Raw genomic sequence first — 20,465 nt, 5'->3', positions numbered from 1 at the left:
TTTTTTCTAAGAAATAAACATTAGCTATCTTGACTCTGTCTATAGAAAATGTCAATTCAGCAAACTTTTGCTATAGAAAAAGTCAATTCAGCTAATTTTTGCTATAGAAAAAGTCAATTCAGCCAACTTTTGTCATAGAAAAATTCAATTCAGCCAACTTTTGCTATAAAAAAATCAATTCAGGCAACTTTTGCTATAGAAAAATTCAATTCAGCAAACTTTTGCTATAGAAAAAGTCAATTCAGCCAACTTTTGCTAAAAAAAAGTCAATTCAGCCAACTTTTTCAATTCAGCGAACTTTTGCTATAGGAAAAGTCAATTAAGCGAACTTTTTCTATAAAAAAGTCAATTCAGCGAATTATTTCTATAGAAAAAGTCAATTCAGCGAACTTTTTCAATATAAAAATTCAATTCAGCCATCTTTTGCTATAGAAAAAGTCAATTCAGCCAACTTTTGCTAAAAAAAGTCAATTCAGCCAACTTTTTCAATTCAGAGAACTTTTGCTACAGGAAAAGTCAATTAAGCGAACTTTTTCTACAGAAAAAGTCAATTCAGCGAATTATTTCTATAGAAAAAGTCAATTCAGCGAACTTTTTCAATAAAAAAGACAATTCAGCCAACTTTTGTCATAGAAAAATTCAATTCAGCTAACTTTTGTTATAGAAAAAGTCAATTCAGCGAACTTTGGCTATAGGAAAAGTCAATTAAGCGAACTTTTTCTATAGAAAAAGTCAATTCAGCGAACTATTTGTATAGAAAAAGTCAATTCAGCGAACTTTTTCAATAGAAAAAGACATTTCAACCAACTTTTGTTATAGAAAAAGTCAATTCAGCAAACTTTTGCTATAGAAAAATCCAATTCAGCCAACTTTTGCTATAGAAAAAGTCAATTCAGCCAACTTTTGCTAAAAAAAAGTCAATTCAGCCAACTTTTTCAATTCAGCGAACTTTTGCTATAGGAAAAGTCAATTAAGCGAACTTTTTCTATAGAAAAAGTCAATTCAGCGAACTTTTTCAATATAAAAAGACAATTCAGCCAACTTTTGTCATAGAAAAATTCAATTCAGCCAACTTTTGTTATAGAAAAAGTCAATTCAGCCAACTTTTGCTATAGAAAAAGTCAATTCAGCCAACTTTTTCTGTAGGGAAATGTCAATTCAGCCAATTCTTTTATAGCAAAAATCGAACTTTTTCTATAAAAAAGTCAATTCAGCGACCTTTTTATAAAAAATTCAATTCAGCAAACTTTTTCTGTAGCAAATGCCAATAAAGCCAAATTTGCCTATACAATATGGCAATTCAAGCAACCTTTGCTATTGAAAAATTCAATTCAGCTAACTTTTCCTATAGCCAAGTCAATTCAGACAACTTTTGCTATAGAAAAATTCGATTCAACCAAAGTTTGCTATAGAAAAAGTCAATTCAGCCAACTTTTGCTATAGAAAAGTCAATTCAGTCAACTTTTGCTAAAAAAAGTCAATTCAGACAACTTTTTTTAATTCAGCGATCTTTTGCTATAGGAAAAGTCAATTAAGCGAACTTTTTCAATAGAAAAAGTCAATTCAGCCAACTTTTGCTATAGAACAATTGAATTCAGCCAAAATTTGCTATAGAAAAATACAATTCAGCCTACTTTTTCTATAGAAAAAGTAAATTCAGGGAACTTTTTCTATAGAAAAAGTCAATTCAGCGAACTTTTGCTATATAAAAAGACTATTCAGCCAACTTTTGTCATAGAAAAATTCAATTCAGCCAACTTTTGCTAAAAAAAAGTCAATTCAGCCAACTTTTTTAATTCAGCGAACTTGTGCTATAGGAAAAGTCAATTAAGCGAACTTTTTCTATAGAAAAAGTCAATTCAGCGAATTATTTCTATAGAAAAAGTCAATTCAGCGAACTTTTTCAATATAAAAAGACAATTCAGCCAACTTTTGTCATAGAAAAAGTCAATTCAGCCTACTTTTGCTATAGAAAAAGTCAATTCAGCCAACTTTTGTTAAAAACAAGTACAAAAGTGTCAGTCGGCTTTGCCGACAGATATATACCCTCAGCCAAAGTGAAGCGAAACTTTTACCTCCGGACAGATCGAATGTATTTCAGGTCTCTTCAGAATTTGGCCCTTTTTGGACATTTGAACTTGACGACAATAATATGGAGTAGGAATTAACTGCGCTAAGACACAAATGTTGAACTTTTGTAGGGCAGGTACTCTTAGGGAGGACATATATGGGCCATTTTAGAAGTTAAACTAAATTTTTATAAAATATTAGGAGATCCAAAGTGATATATTTTAAATATTGGGGAAAAGTACCGAAAGTTGTGGACCGTATTGCCCATGTGACTAAGTTTGGATATAATATGACGAAGACCAAATGTTAGACCAAATCTGTTGAATAGTTCGAGAGTTATCGTGTTCTTCGACCGCCACATATGGTGACATAGGGGTTTTGTACACCTTTCGGCCTGTTTTCGCAAGAAATATGGACTTAACCCTGAAAAAACTTTTACCGTCGTAATGGTGGAAGCGTATGCAAATAGCTTCAACAAAAATCAAAGTGATTCGATAGCAGGTCTTAAAGTGAACTTATCCAAAATTTTGTGTGAGAGGTACCAGAAGGAGTAGACAAATTTAGTCCATATTCGAACCTGATATATTAGGATGTGCAAAGTATGGATTACATCGGTCACTCCCTTCAAGAGTTATCGTGCGCACAATTTTTCCGAACATTTCTGAAGTTCTGTGGGGGAGGTACCTGAAGGAGTGTACCGATATAGCCCATCTTCGAATTTAAACTATGTTTTGGTAAAATATTACGAAGGCCAAATTTTGGACCGAATCGACAGATCCGTTCGAGAGTTATCTTGCGCTCCTACCACTACACAAGGTGTCATAGGGGCTTTTTGCACCTTTCCGGCCATTTTCTGGGGAAGTATGGACTTGCCCCTGGTGAAACTTGTACCTTCGTATAGGGAACAGTGAATACAAGATGTTACAACAAAAACCAATGCGATTCGAGAGCAGGTCTTTTCCGAAATTTTGTGTAAGAGGTACTCGAAGGAGTTTACCGATTGAGTCCATATTGGAACCTCATCTAAGTCTGGTAGAAATTTCATAATGTGCAAAGGATGGACCAAATCGGTTACTCCCTTCAAGAGTTATCGTACGCACAAATTTTCCGAACATTTTCGAACTTTTGTGGGGGAGGTACCGGAAGGAGTGGACCGATATAATCCATCTTTGAACTTGAACTAAGTTTGGACAAAATATTACGAAAGCCAAATTTTGGACCGAATCGGGAGATCCTTTCGAGAGTTATCTTGCGCTCCAACCACTACACACGGTGTCATAGGGTTTTTTGTAACTTTCAGGCTATTTTCTCAGGAAGTATGGACTTGCCCCTAATGAAACTTACAGCGTCGTATAGAGTACAGCGAATACAACTTGCGTAAACAAAATTCAAAGCGATTCGAGACCAGGTCCTAAACTGAGCTTTTCCGAAATTTTGTGTGGGAGGTACCCGAAGGAGTGGACCGATTGAGTCCATATTGGAACCTCATCTAAGTTTGGTAGAAATTACACGATGTGCAAAGTATGGACTAAATCGGTTATTCCCTACAAGAGTTATCGTGCGCACAAGTTTTGCGACAATTTTTGAACATTTGTGGGGGAGGTACCTGAAGGAGTGGACCTATATGGCCCATTTTCGAACTTAAATCGAATCTGGAGAAAATATTTCGATACCCAAAATTTGAGCCGAATCGATTGATCCGTTCGAGAGTTATCGTGCGCACCAGCCAGCCAGACAGACAGACAGACGGACAGACAGACAGACGGACAGACATTGCTAGATCTACTCAAAATTGTCTGAAACGGATATCGTACAAACATACTTGGGGTCTAAAACCATTATTTCGATGAGGCACATTTTTGGTCGTATCAAAGTGTAAATACCCTCTTTAGCCTAAAGGCTGAGGGTATAAAAAGTCAATTCAGCCAACTTTTTGAATTCAGCGAACTTTTGCTATAGGAAAAGTCAATTCAGCGAATTATTTCTATAGAAAAAGTCAATTCAGCGAATTATTTCTATAGAAAAAGTCAATTCAGCGATCTTTTTCAATATAAAAAGATAATTCAGCCAACTTTTGTCATAGAAAAAGTCAATTCAGCCAACTTTTGCTATAGAAAAAGTCAATTCAGCCAACTTTTTCTGTAGCAAAAGTCGAACTTTTTCTATAAAAAGTCAATTCAGCGAACTTTTTCAATATAAAAAGATAATTCAGCCAACTTTTGTCATACACAAATTCAATTCAGCCAACTTTTGCTATAAAAAAAGTCAATTCAGCCAACTTTTTCAATTTAGCGAACTTTTGCTATAGGAAAAGTCAATTAAGCGAACTTTTTCTATAGAAAAAGTCGATTCAGCGAATTATTTCTATAGAAAAAGTCAATTCAGCGAACTTTTTCAATATAAAAACATATTCAGCCAACTTTTGTCATAGAAAAATTCAATTCAGCCAACTTTTGCTATAGAAAAAGTCAATTCAGCCAACTTTTGTTAAAAAAAGTCAATTCAGCCAACTTTTTCAATTCAGCGAACTTTTGCTATAGGAAAAGTCAATTCAGCGAATTATTTCTATAGAAAAAGTCAATTCAGCGAATTAGTTCTATAGAAAAAGTTAATTCAGCGATCTTTTTCAATATAAAACGATAATTCAGCCAACTTTTGTCATAGAAAAAGTCAATTCAGCCAACTTCTGCTATAGAACAAGTAAAAAAGTATCAGTCGGTTTTGCCGACAGAGATATACCCTCAGCCTGTGCAAATTGAGACACTTTTTTTCACAATTAGGGGTTTCAAAATTTTGGTCTCGTATGAACCGACAAAAATGTTGATTAGGATTAAAGTTCAAAAATTTTGCAAAAAAGGTACTTAAAGGAATGGACCGACATAGACCATGGGGGTGCCATACGGGGTTTTTCCACCCTTCGGGCTGTTTTCTCAAACTGTATGGACTTGCCCCTGAAACAACTTTTACCATCGTAATTGAGGCAGTGAATGTAAGTTGCTTCAACAAAAATCAAAGTGATTCAATAGCAGGTCTTAAAGTGAACAAAATTTTGTGTGGGAGGTACAAATATAGTCCATATTCGAACCTGATCTATATCTGGTAGATATTATGAGAATGTATAAAGTATGGACCAAATCGGCCACTCCTACAACAGTTATCGTGAGCACAATTTTTCCGAATATTTTTGAACTTTGGTGGGGTAGGTACCTGAAGGAGTGGACCGATATGGCATATCTACGAACTTAAACTAAGTTTGGAAACAATATTACGAAGGCCAAATTTTGGCCGGAATCGGCATTTCCGTTCGAGAATTATCTTGCGCTTCCACCCATAAGCATGGTGTCATAGGGTTTGTTTTTCAACTTTCAGGCTATTTTTTCAGGAAGTATGGACTTGCCCCTGAGGAAACTTGTACCCTCGTATAGTGTACAGTGAATACAAGATGTTTCAACAAAAACCAAGGCGATTCGAGAGCAGGTCCTAAACTGAACTTTTCCGAAATTTTATGTGGAACGTACTCGAAGGAGTTTACCGATTGAGTCCATATTGGAACCTCATCTAGGTCTTGTAGAAATGTCATAATGTGCAAAGTATGGACCAAATCGGTCACACCCTTCAACAGTTATCGTACGCACAAATTTTCCGAACATTTTCGAACTTTTGTGGGGGAGGTACCGGAAGGAGTGGACCGATATAATCCATCTTTGAACTTGAACTAAGTTTGGACAAAATATTACGAAAGCCAAATTTTGGACCGAATCGGCAGATCCGTTCGAAAGTTATCTTGCGCTCCAACCACTACACACGGTGTCATAGGGTTTTTTGTAACTTTCAGGCTATTTTCTCAGGAAGTATGGACTTGCCCCTAATGAAACTTACAGCGTCGTATAGAGGACAGCGAATACAACTTGCGTAAACAAAAATCAAAGCGATTCGAGACCAGGTCCTAAACTGAACTTTTCCGAAATTTTGTGTGGGAGGTACCCGAAGGAGTGGACCGATTGAGTCCACATTGGAACCTCATCTAAGTTTGGTAGAAATTACACGATGTGCAAAGTATGGACCAAATCGGTTGTTCCCTACAAGAGTTATCGTGCGCACAAGTTTTGCGACAATTTTTGAACATTTGTGGGGGAGGTACCTGAAGGAGTGGACCTATATGGCCCATCTTCGAACTTAAATCGAATCTGGACAAAATATTTCGATACCCAAAATTTCAACCGAATCGATTGATCCGTTCGAGAGTTATCGTGCGCACCAGCCAGCCAGACAGACAGACAGACGGACAGACAGACAGACAGACGGACGGACATTGCTAGATCTACTCAAAATTGTCTGAAACGGATATCGTACAAACATACTTGGGGTCTAAAACCATTATTTCGATGAGGCACATTTTTGGTCGTATCAAAGTGTAAATACCCTCTTTAGCCTAAAGGCTGAGGGTATAAAAAGTCAATTCAGCCAACTTTTTCTGTAGCAAAAGTCGAACTTTTTCTATAAAAAAGTCAATTCAGCGAACTTTTTCAATATAAAAAGACAATTCAGCCAACTTTTGTCATACACAAATTCAATTCAGCCAACTTTTGCTATAAAAAAAGTCAATTCAGCCAACTTTTTCAATTTAGCGAACTTTTGCTATAGGAAAAGTCAATTAAGCGAACTTTTTCTATAGAAAAAGTCGATTCAGCGAATTATTTCTATAGAAAAAGTCAATTCAGCGAACTTTTTCAATATAAAAACATATTCAGCCAACTTTTGTCATAGAAAAATTCAATTCAGCCAACTTTTGCTATAGAAAAAGTCAATTCAGCCAACTTTTGTTAAAAAAAAGTCAATTCAGCCAACTTTTTCAATTCAGCGAACTTTTGCTATAGGAAAAGTCAATTCAGCGAATTATTTCTATAGAAAAAGTCAATTCAGCGATCTTTTTCAATATAAAAAGATAATTCAGCCAACTTTTGTCATAGAAAAAGTCAATTCAGCCAACTTTTGCTATAGAAAAAGTCAATTCAGCCAACTTTTTCTGTAGCAAAAGTCGAACTTTTTCTATAAAAAAGTCAATTCAGCGAACTTTTTCAATATAAAAAGACAATTCAGCCAACTTTTGTCATACAAAAATTCAATTCAGCCAACTATTGCTATAGAAAAAGTCAATTCAGCCAACTTTTGCTATAGAAAAAGTCAATTCAGCCAACTTTTGCTATAGAAAAAGTCAATTCAGCCAACTTTTGCTAAAAAAAGTCAATTCAGCCAACTTTTTCAATTCAGCGAACTTTTGCTATAGGAAAAGTCAATTAAGCGAACTTTTTCTATAGAAAAAGTCAATTCAGCGAACTTTTTCAATATAAAAAGACAATTCAGCCAACTTTTGTCATAGAAAAATTCAATTCAGCCAACTTTTGCTATAGAAAAAGTCAATTCAGCCAACTTTTGCTAAAAAAAGTCAATTCCGCTAACTTTTTCAATTCAGCGAACTTTTGCTATAGGAAAAGTCAATTAAGCGAACTTTTTCTATAGAAAAAGTCGATTCAGCGAATTATTTCTATGGAAAAAGTCAATTCAGCGAACTTTTTCAATATAAAAAGTCAATTCAGCCAACTTTTGCTATAGAAAAATAAATTCAGCCTACTTTTTCTGTTGAAAAAGTCTATTCAGCTAACTTTTTCTTTAGAAAATGGCAATTCAGCCAAATTGTTCTACAGGGAAAGACAATTCAGCGAATTTTTTCTATAAAATATGTCAATTCAGTGATCCTTTTCTATAGAAAAAGTTGGCTGACATTTTCTGTAGAAAAGTTGTCTGAATTGTTAATTTTCTAAGCAAAAGTTGGCTGAATTGACTTTTTCTATAGAAAAATCGGCTTTTGACTTGATTGCCTTTTCTGTAAAAAACATTTAACAGAAAGAAGTGCAGCCACTGTGTATCATCCTCCTCTACTTCTCATCTTATCGATAGAAAATTAAAAGCAACTTAAATAATGAAAATAATAACTGGCACAACGATAGCTATCGACTGCCCCGCAGGGACTCCTAAATAGCCAATTCTTAGAAAATAATGACAGAAAAGGATTAGGAAGAGTACATTTTTCAATTAGTTACTCGTTTAGCGTTCGTCCAACGTGGTTAACATGGTCAAGTTCTTGACAATTTATTATTACACAAGTTTAGTGGTGGGTTTGACAAATCTACGCTATGACGGTAAAACGCAAATTGTTGAACTATATCATTGGCCAACAATTATATATTCGGCAGTCTTGAATGTTCTTTTTATATTACTGCAACCAATGTCGTTGCTATACTCCAGTATAGTTGCCTATTATTGTGATGAAATTGGTCCACTGGTTGTCATGAAAATTCTAATGGGTGTGGCATACACTTTCGCCTATTCATCGATCATCTGTTTGTCTTGGCTCAAACGTAAACTGATTCATCAACAGTATTATGAATATTTGGGCCTTACACGAAGATATTTTACAGAGGAAATGTTAGTCGACAACTATGAGTTGGTCCAGCATGCCCAATATATATTCTTGAAGAAGTTCATCTCTTCGCTATGCAAAATCATTCTCCTCTATTTGGATACCTATGAGCATTACTTCGATGTAGAATGTGAATATGTGCAAAGTACTACATACTTTGGGATAAGTTTATATTATGGAGTTATAGGTATACAACAGCTGATTGTCGATATAAATGTCATACTGGGCCTGTTACTTATCGATCTAAGTCTAGGTATGCTAAGCCATAACTTGACGGAAGTTGAACGTGATATTTACCTAATGAATAAGGCAAGGAAAGTCTTTCACCCCTCGGAAAATCAACGATTTCTCCATGAAAAATGGCGTCAACATTTGAATCGTTCCATTGAGCATATTGCACGAGAGGTTATGCATCTTCAAAGAGTGGCCAAGCAGCACTTGGATATTTATGAAATTCCGATGCTATTTTTACTCTTGGCCGTGTTCATAAGTCTTATCAATATGATGTTCAATATTTTGGTCTATTTCGTGACTTTGGAAACTATCGATCCTTTCAGTTTACTATTTTATCTCTTCATTATGGTATCGAATATTAGTAATGTCATGATTTTCTATAATATTTGTGAGTCGCTGCAGAATACATACAACCGAATTATTCATCAAGTTTATCGCATTGGAATATATGCTTCGGTGGGTTGTGGAAGTAGCGTCGAACGAGATTCGTTGGTGTTGAGTGTAAGTATGAAAAGCTCAGTGTGCTAAGTTATGCCGAAGTGAGTTCAGCGAATCTTTCTATAAGGAAAGGTAATTTTGGAAACTTTTTCTATAAAAAAAAGCAATCCAGCCAACTTCCTCCGTATATAAAGACAATTCAGCGAACTTTTTCTATAGCAAAAATGCAATTCAGCAAAATTTGTCTATAGAATAAGTAAATTTAGCCAACATTTCCTATATAGAATGTCAATTCAGCAACCATTTCTACAGAAAATAACAATTCAGCCAAATTTTCTATAAAGAAAAATCAATTCAGCCAAATTTTGCTATAGAAAAAATCAATTCAGCCAACGTTTGTAATAGAAAAAGCCAATTCAGCGTACTTTTTTACAGCAAAACTCAACTTTTCCTATAGAGAAAATCAATTCCGCAAACTCTGTTTATAGGGAAAATCAATTCAGCCATCTCTTTTTTAGGGAAACTTTTTTATTGGGAAAATTAATTTAGCCAACTTTTTCTAAGGGAAAAAGTCACTTCAGCCAATTTTTGCAGTAGGGAAATCAATCAATCTGAATAGACTTTTTCTATAGAAAATGTGAATCTAAAGGAAAATGTCTCTGATTTGACTTTTTCTATGGGAAAAGTACGGTGAATTGTCTTACTCTACAGAAAAACTTGACTTTTTCTATAAAAAAGAAGTTCGCTGAATGAACTTTTCTCTAGAAAATGTTCACTGAATGAATTTTTCTGTAGAAAATGTTCGCTGAATTGACTTTTTCTATAGAAACTGTTAGCTGAATTGGCTTTATCTATAGAAAAAGTTCGTTGAATTGATTTTTTATATAGAAAAAGTTTTCTGAATTGACTTTTTCTATAGAAAAATTTCGATGTATTGACTTTTCTACAGAAAAATTTCGCTGTATCGACTTTTTCTATAGGAAAAGTTTGCTGAATTGGCTTTCTCTATAGAAACAATTTGCTGAATTGACTTGTTTATTGAATGGACTGTTTTGTCCTTCAATGAGGTTGTAGATGTCGTTTATCAAGGCAGTGTCACCAAGATAAATTATAGTTTTAACACAAGCACATGAACTTGGTTAAGATCGGAGAGGAAAAGTACACACTAGAAGGCGTTTTAAAGTTCTCACATTCTTTATTGATAAATTGGTTCTTAAATACTAACTTATTGCTAAATTGCACATTTTGTTGTTGTGTTGTAGAAATTGTTTAATTTACAAAATAATTATTAATAAAATAAACGTTGTGGTTCATTGCCCCACAACAATACTACAACATTGATTTTTTACATTTTTAGGTAATGATAGTGTATCTGGGTTTGCACTTTCAAGAAGAACATTTTGTTTGTTTACTTTTTTGCAATGGCCTACTGTCTGAGTTATTTCTTCTTCTTTATTTGCCATTCCGTATTCGGGTTTTAGCGATCACACGCAGAGAAAAAAATATGTTTGATCCAACAATATTCCAAGAGCAAAATATGTATTGTTAACATATTGTTGGATTCCTTATGTAGTATTGTGAATCCAAAAATAGTTTGTGTCAACTGAACAATATTTCTCTCTTTTCTTCGAAAGTTTTTTCTCTTCTCTCGCTATTCGATGCCGTGTTGAAAAAACAATTTTGGTGAGTTGTGGTGTTTGTATGACATACTGCCTTTATCTTTGTTTTTGTGTGTATGTATACCAACTCTTGTTTTTATTTGTTTCTGTTTTGTTTCATTCTTCTTCTTTATTTCATTCTTCTTTCCTTTTCATGTTTGTTATGGTGTTTAATTATTCCTTATGTTGTGGTGGCTGCTTGTGGCTTTTTGTTTGTCTTTGTTGTCAGCTAAAGTAGCAAACCATGTATTGCGTTCATCAATGCTCGTAATATTATACGGGATATTTATATCAAAGTTGTGTGGAAAGTGTATATGAGAAGTATATACACTTAAATCAAAAAATTTAGTATCTGGTTTTCAGGGTTGACAATATGTTTTGTAAAAAATTTAGATTATGATTGTTCCTACAATCGGTATTGTTAACGATTTTTACAATATTGCGGAAATTCGAAAGTTGTTTTTGTTTTCTATGTTCGGAACAAAAGATGGTATTTTTGGATTTGGATTACAATGTTTATACAAAACAAACACATTTTTGGAACCAAAATAGATATTTTTGTTCCAACAAAACCGAAAAATATTTTTTCTCTGCGTGCATACAATTACATAATGATAATTTGGTATATTTAACAAATCAGTTTATTAATTTATATATAGGTTTCTGTTTTTGGCGGCATTCAGAAGAGTTCTTTCATTATGGTGTTTAGTCCAGTCTTGAATGTTTTTGAGCCATGATGTTTCCCGTCGCCCTCTCGGTCTTCTCCCATCGATTTTTGTTTGGATAATTGTTTGCAGAAGCTTATATTTTTCATGCCTCATAATGTGACCAAGATATGCGGTTTTTTGTGTTTTTATATATATTTTTATATATTTTTATATATCCATATTTCAAACGAGTTCAGTCTTTTTTCATCTACAGCTTTCCATGTCCATGTTTCCGCAGAGTACAATAAAACGGACCATATGTAACATTTTACAAATCGTATTTTTGTAGTAAGACTTATGTCGTGGCTAAGTAAAACTTTGTTATGTTTGAAAAAATTGTTTCTTGTCATTTCTATTCGGCATTTAATTTCTCTTGAGGTATTTGTAGGTTGTCACTCGCTCTATTTCATCGTTATTTATCTTTAGTGGCGTATTATTGTCGGCATGATTCCTGCTTACTACCATATATTTTGTCTTCTTAACGTTGATTTTTAATCCGTATATTTCGCTATTTTGTGTTACTGCGTCTATTAATTTTTGTAGTCCAGCTATGGTGCTTGCTACTAATACGGTGTCATCGGCATAGCGTATGTTATTTATTGTTTAATTGGATACCAATATTCTTTCCACGTACAGATTAGAGTTGTATAGTTCATGAACGAACTAGTTCAATTGAACGATTCATTAAATAGAGCGTATGAACTAGATCAATCGACATAGTTCATTATAGTTCAATAGTTCACTGAACTATAATCAGTCGGCGACTGTACGATCAACGAACGAACGATTCACAATCTAGTTCAACATGTCGTTCATATATGCATAAAGTTACGCCGTCGTCTGTGTTAAGTGATGCCTTCGTAATGTGATGAGTTTTTTTTACGTTTTGGATCAAGGTACAAGGCACAATGAATAGCTGTTCGAAAGTGAAGATTTCTTCAAAAACACAACAAATTCCACATATTCCCATATTGAATGTGCCATGTTCTGGATAGAAAAAATAAAAAGAAGCACACACGCACAAAGCTTTTTCGCATTGACAGTTTCTACACACACAACATAAGATTTTTGCTAGCCACTTAAATAAAGGGCGCCTTTTCTTAAATTAATACCAACTTAATCTTTCTTTATGGAATGGAAAATGGAATAAAACACGTAAATGTAATATTTTTGTTCTGGCGTAGTTAAATTATTCTATTGTTTGTTTCTATTTGATGTATGTGTGCATTTGATTGAACGATTATGATCCGAATAATTGAACTGGATAGTGAACTATGAACTAGATTACTGAACTAGTTCAGTTAAAAGAGCTGAGCTATTGAACTAGATCTTTCAAATGAACTAGATTGTACAACTCTAGTACAGATTCTTCGAATATTTTCTCAGAATATGTATATGTTAAATAAAAGAGGGGACAATATGCAGCCTTGTCTTACGCCTCTTGAAATTGGAACATCGTCAGTTAATTCATTATCTACTTGAATGTTTGCTATCTGTTTCCAGTATAGGTTTTTAATGCAGTTTATGTCACTGTCTTCCAATCCGATTGAAAGTAGGATCTCTATCAATTTATCATGATTTACCGTATCGAACGCTTTTTCGTAGTCTACGAAACTTAAAAATACATCTTTTTGTACCTCTCGACAATTTTGTATTAATACTTGTACAGCTAGTAACGCATCTCGTGTCCCCATGCCTTCCTTGAATCCAAATTGTGTTTGTCCCATGTGTGCTTCGCAGATCGAATAGATTCGTCTATGTATTATTTTTAAAAATATTTTAAGAGCGTGGCTCATTAGACTTATTAGTCTATAGTCGCTGCAGGTCTTCGCATTATTTTTCTTGGGTATTGTAATCTTGGGGATATTGTCCTGTTTTATATATATATATATATATATATATATATATATATATATATATTGTTGAATAATTTTAAAAGAAGCTTGGTGTTATTTCCGTCTATTAACTTAAGTACCTCGGCAGGTATTTCGTCTGGACCCATTGCCTTTTTATCCTTCATTGACATAATAGCTAGTTGTAATTCATTCTCAGTAATGGGTGTCCCTGTAAAGTTAATTCCATCCCCAGAGTTGGATAAGGATGTTCGTTGGTGATCGATAAATAATTGCTTAATATATTCTTCCCATAGTTGTGTCTTTTCTGCAGTTTCATAAATTCCTACTTTATTATCATTGTAGATAAATGTTGACGATCTCTTTGGATAAATACCAGATGTCTCTTTTAATTTTTTGTGGAGATTGAAGTCGTCATGAAGCATTTTAAGTCGTTCAATTTCCTGACATTGCTTATTTATTTGCTCATTTTTTGCAGCACGTGTTGCGATTTTAATTTCTTGGTTTATCTCCCAATATCTTTCATGGTTTACATTTTTGTGTTTACTTCTTTCTTTCCGAAGTGCTCGAATTTCATCCATTATCCATGGATCTTCTTTTTTGCGCATGTTGGTTCCGATTATATTTTTTGTAACATCTTTTATGGATTTTTTCACTTGGTGCCATAGGTTTTCGACATTACATATTGTTGGATTTATTTCAGTGAGATCGGCATTTAATTGTTCCTTTATCGTTTGTTTCGTTAATGGGTCATTCAGTTTTTCAATATCGATTCTTGGTTCCGGCTTTTTCTTGCTAGTGGTAGCAAGTTTAATTCTTAAATTGCACATTAAAAGGTTATGGTCTGAGGGGACATCAGCACCAGGATAGGTAGAACATTTTGACACACACGTACAGTACCTCTTATTTATCAAAATGTAGTCTATTTGGTTTCTAACTATGTTGCCATTATTATCCTGAGGTGATTTCCACGTATAAAGTCGCCTAGGGTGAAGACAAAATAATGTGTTGGTGATTTTGTATTTATATTCTTGGCAAAACTGAATCAATTTCTCTCCTCCGTTTTCCCAGTCCGAATTTGCCTGTAACTTCAGCTTTGCCCGACTTTGGCATTAAAATCCCCTTGGATTATTGTGATGTCGTGCGGTTTTGTCATTTTCAACAATTTTTCCAAGTCTTTGTAGAACTGTTCTATTTCGTCGTTATTGCTATCAGAGGTGGGTGCATAAACTTGTATTATGTTTATATTAATTGGTTTTCCAGATATTTTCACCATCATGACCCTATCTGATATTGGAACCCATCCAGCGACGCTGGCAGCTATTTTGTTCTTGATCAGAATTGCGACACCTCTTCTATGAAATCCTTCCGGGTTTCCGGAGTGATAAACTTTTATATCATGAGATACAAATTCTCCATATTCGATCCACCAAGTTTCACTAATGCCCAACACATCTATCTGTAACCTTTTCATCTCGTTTATGGTATTGTCAAATTTCCCAAGTTCGTAAAGACTTCTGACATTCCACGTTCCTATGTTTAGTTTGGTTTTACCTACGGGGATTCTTAGCACCCTCGAATTGCCGGAGACTGAGGGCCGTTTGTTATTTCCTGTATTCATTGTAATTGTATGGTTTTCAAGGGATTATACTTCAGTGGTTTCCCGTTGCCTTCTGAAGGGTTTATAGTTTTCCGTCTTTTTTGTTCAGCCGTTCCTCTGGAATACAGACGCTGTTTGTAGCCGCCCAATATGGGTCAGACGCTACCGATGAAAATGGAATGTGCTTGGCTTGCTCCAAACCAATATTCACATTTCGCTGTGTGTGTGCCGCTTTCGCAGTTTCTGCTACGCCACCCACTCTCCAAAAGCGACCATATTAGTCGACTCGACATCTGCCCGCCGGTGATACTAAGGACCAGCTGCCGTCCCTTAGGCTAGATTTTGGTCACCTCCGGGTATTTTATTTCCCCGGTGTCCTGTATGTTGTTGAAACACACCGAACGTCCTCAATTCGCCAATGGGAGGGTCCCGATGGAGGATCTAGCAAGCCCCACACGGGGCTTTCATTAATGCATTATGTGCTTAATCATATTAGGCAATGTGAATGTCTGAACAGACTTTTCTATATAAAAAGTTCGGTGAATTAATTTTTTCTATAGAAAAAGATCGCTGAATTGACTTTTTCTATGCAAAAAGTTCGCTGAATTGCTTTTTCTATAGAAAAAGTTCGCTGAATTGACATTCTCTATAGAAAAAGTTCGCTGAATTGACTTTTTCTATAGACTTCGTCCCTAGAAAATTTTCGCTAAATTGACTTTTTTCATAGAAAAAGTTCGCTGAATTTACTTTTTCTATAAAAAGGTTTCCTGAATTGCCTTTTTATATAGAAAAAGTTCGCTGAATTGACTTTTTTTGTAGAAATTGTTTGCTGAAGTAACTTATTCTATAGAAAAAGTTCGCTTAATAAACTTTTTCTATAGAAAAAGTTAGCCGATGTGACTTTTTAGAAGAAAAATTTAGCTGAACTGACCTTTTAGTAGAAAAATTTAGCGAAGTTGCGTTCCATTAAAAGAGTCCGCTTAAAAAAGTATAAAAAATTCGCTGAATTGGCTTTTATGGAAAAAGTTCGATGAATTGGTTTTTTTATATGTAGAAGAAAGTCTGCTGAATTGAATTTTTCTATAGAAACAATTTGCCGAATTGACTTTTTCTATAGAAAAAGTTCTCTCAATTGACCTTTTCTTGACTTTTTCTACAGAAAATGTTCGCTGAATTGACTTTTTCTATAGAAAAAGTTAGCTAAATTGACTTTTTCTATAGAAAAGTTCGCTGAATTGACTTTTTCTATAGAAAATGTTCGCTGAATTTACATTTTCTGAAGAAAATGTTTGCTGAATTAACTTTTTCTATAGAAAAAGTTGGCTCAATTGACTTTTTCTATAGAAAAAGTTGGCTCAATTGACTTTTTCTATAGAAAAAGTTGGCTCAATTGACTTTTTCTATAGAAAAAGTTCGCTCAATTGACTTTTTCTATAGAAAAAGTTGGCTCAATTGACTTTTTCTGTAGAAAAAGTTGGCTCAATTGACTTTTTCTATAGAAAAAGTTCGCTCAATTGACTTTTTCTATAGAAAAAGTTCGCTCAGTTGACTTTATCTATAGAAAAAGTTCGCTCAATTGACTTTATCTATAGAAAAAGTTCGCTCAATTGACTTTTTCTATAGAAAAAGTTCGCTTATTTTTTTAAATTTAATTTTTTTTTCTATAGAAAAAGTTTTCTGAATTGACTTTTTCTATAGAAAAAGTTCGCTGAATTGACTTTTTCTATTGAAAAAGTTCGCTGAATTGATTTTTTTATAGAAAACGTTTGCTGAATTGACTTTTTCTATAGAAAAAGTTCGCTTAATTGACATTTTCTATAGAAATAGTTCGCTGAATTGATTTTTTCTGTAGAAAAAGTTCGCTGAATTAACTTTTTCTATAAAAAAGTACTCTGAATTGACTTTTTCTATAGAAAAAGTTCCCTGGGTTGACTTTTTCTATAGAAAAAGTTCCCTGAGTTGACTTCTTCTATAGAAAAAGTTCCCTGAGTTGACTTTTTCTATAAAAAAGTACTCTGAATTTACTTTTTCTATAGAAAAAGTTCCCTGGGTTGACTTTTTCTATTGAAAAAGTTCCCTGTGTTGACTTCTTCTATAGAAAAAGTTCCCCGAGTTGACTTTTTCTGTAGAAAAAGTTCCTTGAGTTGACTTTTTCTATAGAAAAAGTTCGCTGAATTAACTTTTTCTATAAAAAAGTACTCTGAATTGACTTTTTCTATAGAAAAAGTTCCCTGGGTTGACTTTTTCTATAGAAAAAGTTCCCTGAGTTGACTTCTTCTATAGAAATAGTTCGCTGAATTGATTTTTTCTATAGAAAAATTTCGCTGAATTGACTTTTTATATAGAAAAAGTTCCCTGAGTTGACTTTTTCTATAGAAAACGTTCGCTGAATTGACTTTTTCTATAGAAAAAGTTCGCTGAATTGACTTTTTCTATGGAGAAAGTTCGCAGAATTGACTATTTCTATAGAAAATTTTCGCTAAATTGACTTTTTATATAGAAAAAGTTCCCTGAGTTGACTTTTTCTATAGAAAACGTTCGCTGAACTAACTTTTTCTACAGAAAAAGTTCCCTGAGTTGACTTCTTCCATAGAAAAAGTTCGCTGAATTGACTTTTTCTATAGAAAAGTTCACTGAATTGACTTTTTCTATAGAAAAATTCGCTGAATTGACTTTTTCTTTAGAAAAATTCGCTGAATTGACTTTTTCTATAGAAAACGTTCGCTGAATTGACTTTTTCTATAGAAAAAGTTCGCTTAATTTTTTAATTTTAATTTTTTTTTATAGAAAAAGTTCACTGAATTAACTTTTTCTATAAAAAAGTACTCTGAATTTACTTTTTCTATAGAAAAAGTTCCCTGGGTTGACTTTTTCTACAGAAAAATTCGCTGAATTGACTTTTTCTATAGAAAACGTTCGCTGAATTGACTTTTTCTATAGAAAAAGTTCGCTGAATTGACTTTTTCTATAGAAAAATTTCGCTGAATTGACTTTTTCTATAGAAAACGTTCGCTGAATTGAATTTTTCTATAGAAAAAGTTAATTCAGCGAAATTTTCTATAGAAAAAGTCAACTCAGGCATTTTTTTCTATAGAAAAAGTCAACTCAGGGAACTTTTTCTATAGAAAATTTCGCTGAATTAACTTTTTCTATAGAAAAATTTCGCTGAATTGACTTTTTCTATAGAAAAACTTCGCTGAATTTAATTTTTCTACGGAAAAAGTTCGCTGTTCTATAAAAAAGTACTCTGAATTGACTTTTTCTATAGAAAGAGTTCCCTGGGTTGACTTTTTCTATAGAAAAAGTTCCCTGAGTTGACTTCTTCTATAGAAAAAGTTCCCTGAGTTGACTTTTTCTATAGAAAAAAATGCCTGAGTTGACTTTTTCTATAGAAAAATTTCGCTGAATTGACTTTTTCTGTAGACAAATTTCGCTGAATTGACTAGTTCTATAGAAAAATTTCGCTGAATTGACTTTTTATATAGAAAAAGTTCCCTGAGTTGACTTTTTCTATAGAAAACGTTCGCTGAATTGACTTTTTCTATAGAAAAAGTTCACTGAATTGATTTTTTCTATAGAAAAAGTTCGCTGAATTGACATTTTTAATAGAAAAATTTAGCAGAATCTGCGTTTTATTAAAAAACGTCCGCTTAATTGTCCTTTTCTTTCAATAATATAGCTGAATTGAGTTTTTTTAATTATTTAATTTTGTAATTATATTTTTTACAGCTGGAAATGCTTCTAATGCAACTGCGCTATCGTGACTTCAAGGTAACCATTTGTGGTCTATTTGAAATACGCAACCGAAGTGGCATGGTGATGATTCATACAATTGTTTTAAATTTAATGTATCTGATACAAAGTGTTGTGCAAAGTATTGATTAAAACAAAACAAAGATGTAAACAATTAAAATAAATAGATATGATATAAAAACATACTTCAATTACTTAATCCCTTCTTAATTAGTTTCAAAATATGTTGCAACATAACCCCAAAGTAATTTTATAATAACAACTTTACAACAAATTTTGTTAAATATTTGCAAATATTAAACCACAATTTTCGTTAACATATAATATTAAAGAAATACTTAAAATGCTTTTGGTATTGGTTACTACTTTGCGTGTAATGGGTTTTGCAAATATTAGGTCGTATGTACTATGTTTATTGTTGTTTTGACTTAACCACAACGGAATACTCATTCTGTTCTGTTTTTAAAATTCATATAAATATCTTGCCGTGATTGGCTATTATGGCTTCTTATAACCTCAACATTTTAATATGATTCATATTTTCATGCTCGAATGGTTGGTTGTTGGCCCTTTGTGTCAGTCAGTCTGTAAGTCGGTCAGTCACTGACAAACAAAGCCAAGAACAAAAACTTTTCCTATGACTTTTCAACATTTAAGATGAAGTTGTGTGTGTGTGTGTGAGAAAGAAATTTACTTCCATGATGTATGTAAAACATGTGTTTTAATTTATCTGTCATCTTAATAATAAGGATAAATTCATTAGAGCAATGTAGGACTTCTGAAATGGGTTTTAAATACACACTGTTTCCTTTCCTGGATATATAGCTGCGTATTCATCAAATCTCTTTTGAAGTCGGACCTCATATACAGGGATTTTAACAGGTTTTTACCATGTACTATCAGATCTTCAAACAAGGTTTTTTTTTACGAATTTAATTGTTTTCTTTTAAGTCCCGAAAACGATGTACCATACTGTAATGGATCTACAGTCGAACTTTTCTATAATGAGCTGGAAGGGACTAAGAGAAAATTCGTTGCAAAGACACTACTTGGTGTGTGAGTTCATAGTTTTGTTTTGTACAACTATTCGTTATAGAGTATTATTTGTAAATGCGCTATAAATGTATGCGCCTTAACTTATGCTTTACTTTTATTTTAGTGATGAGAAACAACCCACAACACATTTTCGATCAAGTGTTAAAGCAAATAAGAATCATTCGGTTTTGCCGACGTAAAATATTAAATAAAACAAATAAAAAAGTATAAGGTCATGTTTATATTATACCTTGTTGTAGGGTTAACCTTCTCTGTGAGGATTTATTTGAAATATAAGCAATGGAATTGACATTTAAAACCCAGTGGGTTTGTTAAATCCGGTTATATATAAACGTACTATAAGTCGGCTTTGCCTACAGAGGTATACCCTCAGCCTGTGTGAATTGAAACTTTTATCTGTTGACAACCAGTGGACCCGGCGAACTTCGTCTCGCCGTCTGTTAGGCATTGCAATTGGTTACATAAGTTCAAACATTTATAAAATTTCTATCAGGCTGCAGAATATCCGATTTCAATTGCAATATTTGGCTTGAAAGGCAATTTAGATAGCGATTAAATTGGCATTCGTCCAGCAGACCATTAATTCACTCCGAAGAACGCAGTTTTAAATACCCT

The 20,465-nt window shown here is 33.5% G+C and overlaps 1 protein-coding gene across 1 annotated transcript; it reads left to right on the top strand.

The window, feature by feature from the left end:
* The first annotated feature begins 8,256 nt into the window (after positions 1-8,256).
* On the top strand, positions 8,257-18,949 carry Gr58c (Gustatory receptor 58c). Its single transcript, XM_073975947.1, has 2 exons — positions 8,257-9,286; positions 18,771-18,949. The coding sequence occupies exons 1-2, from the start codon at positions 8,357-8,359 to the stop codon at positions 18,924-18,926; spliced, it is 1,086 nt and encodes a 361-aa protein (XP_073832048.1). The 5' UTR covers positions 8,257-8,356; the 3' UTR covers positions 18,927-18,949.
* The last annotated feature ends 1,516 nt before the right edge of the window (positions 18,950-20,465 follow it).

This window comes from Musca autumnalis, unplaced genomic scaffold, assembly GCF_047663935.1.
Source record: "Musca autumnalis isolate F117 unplaced genomic scaffold, ASM4766393v1 scaffold_3, whole genome shotgun sequence".
In the NCBI taxonomy this organism is placed as follows: Eukaryota; Metazoa; Arthropoda; class Insecta; order Diptera; family Muscidae; genus Musca; species Musca autumnalis.
Note: the sequence above shows the minus strand (reverse complement) of the source record. Positions and strands in the feature narration are given on the sequence as shown.

What these genes read in the sequence shown, in the direction of transcription:
- Gr58c (XM_073975947.1), top strand. Translation starts at nt 8,357, where the DNA reads ATGTCGTTGCTATACTCCAGTATAGTTGCCTATTATTGTGATGAAATT. An exon ending in GAGATTCGTTGGTGTTGAGT is followed by an intron (nt 9,287 to 18,770) that starts GTAAGTATGAAA and finishes TATTTTTTACAG; the next exon opens with CTGGAAATGCTTCTAATGCA.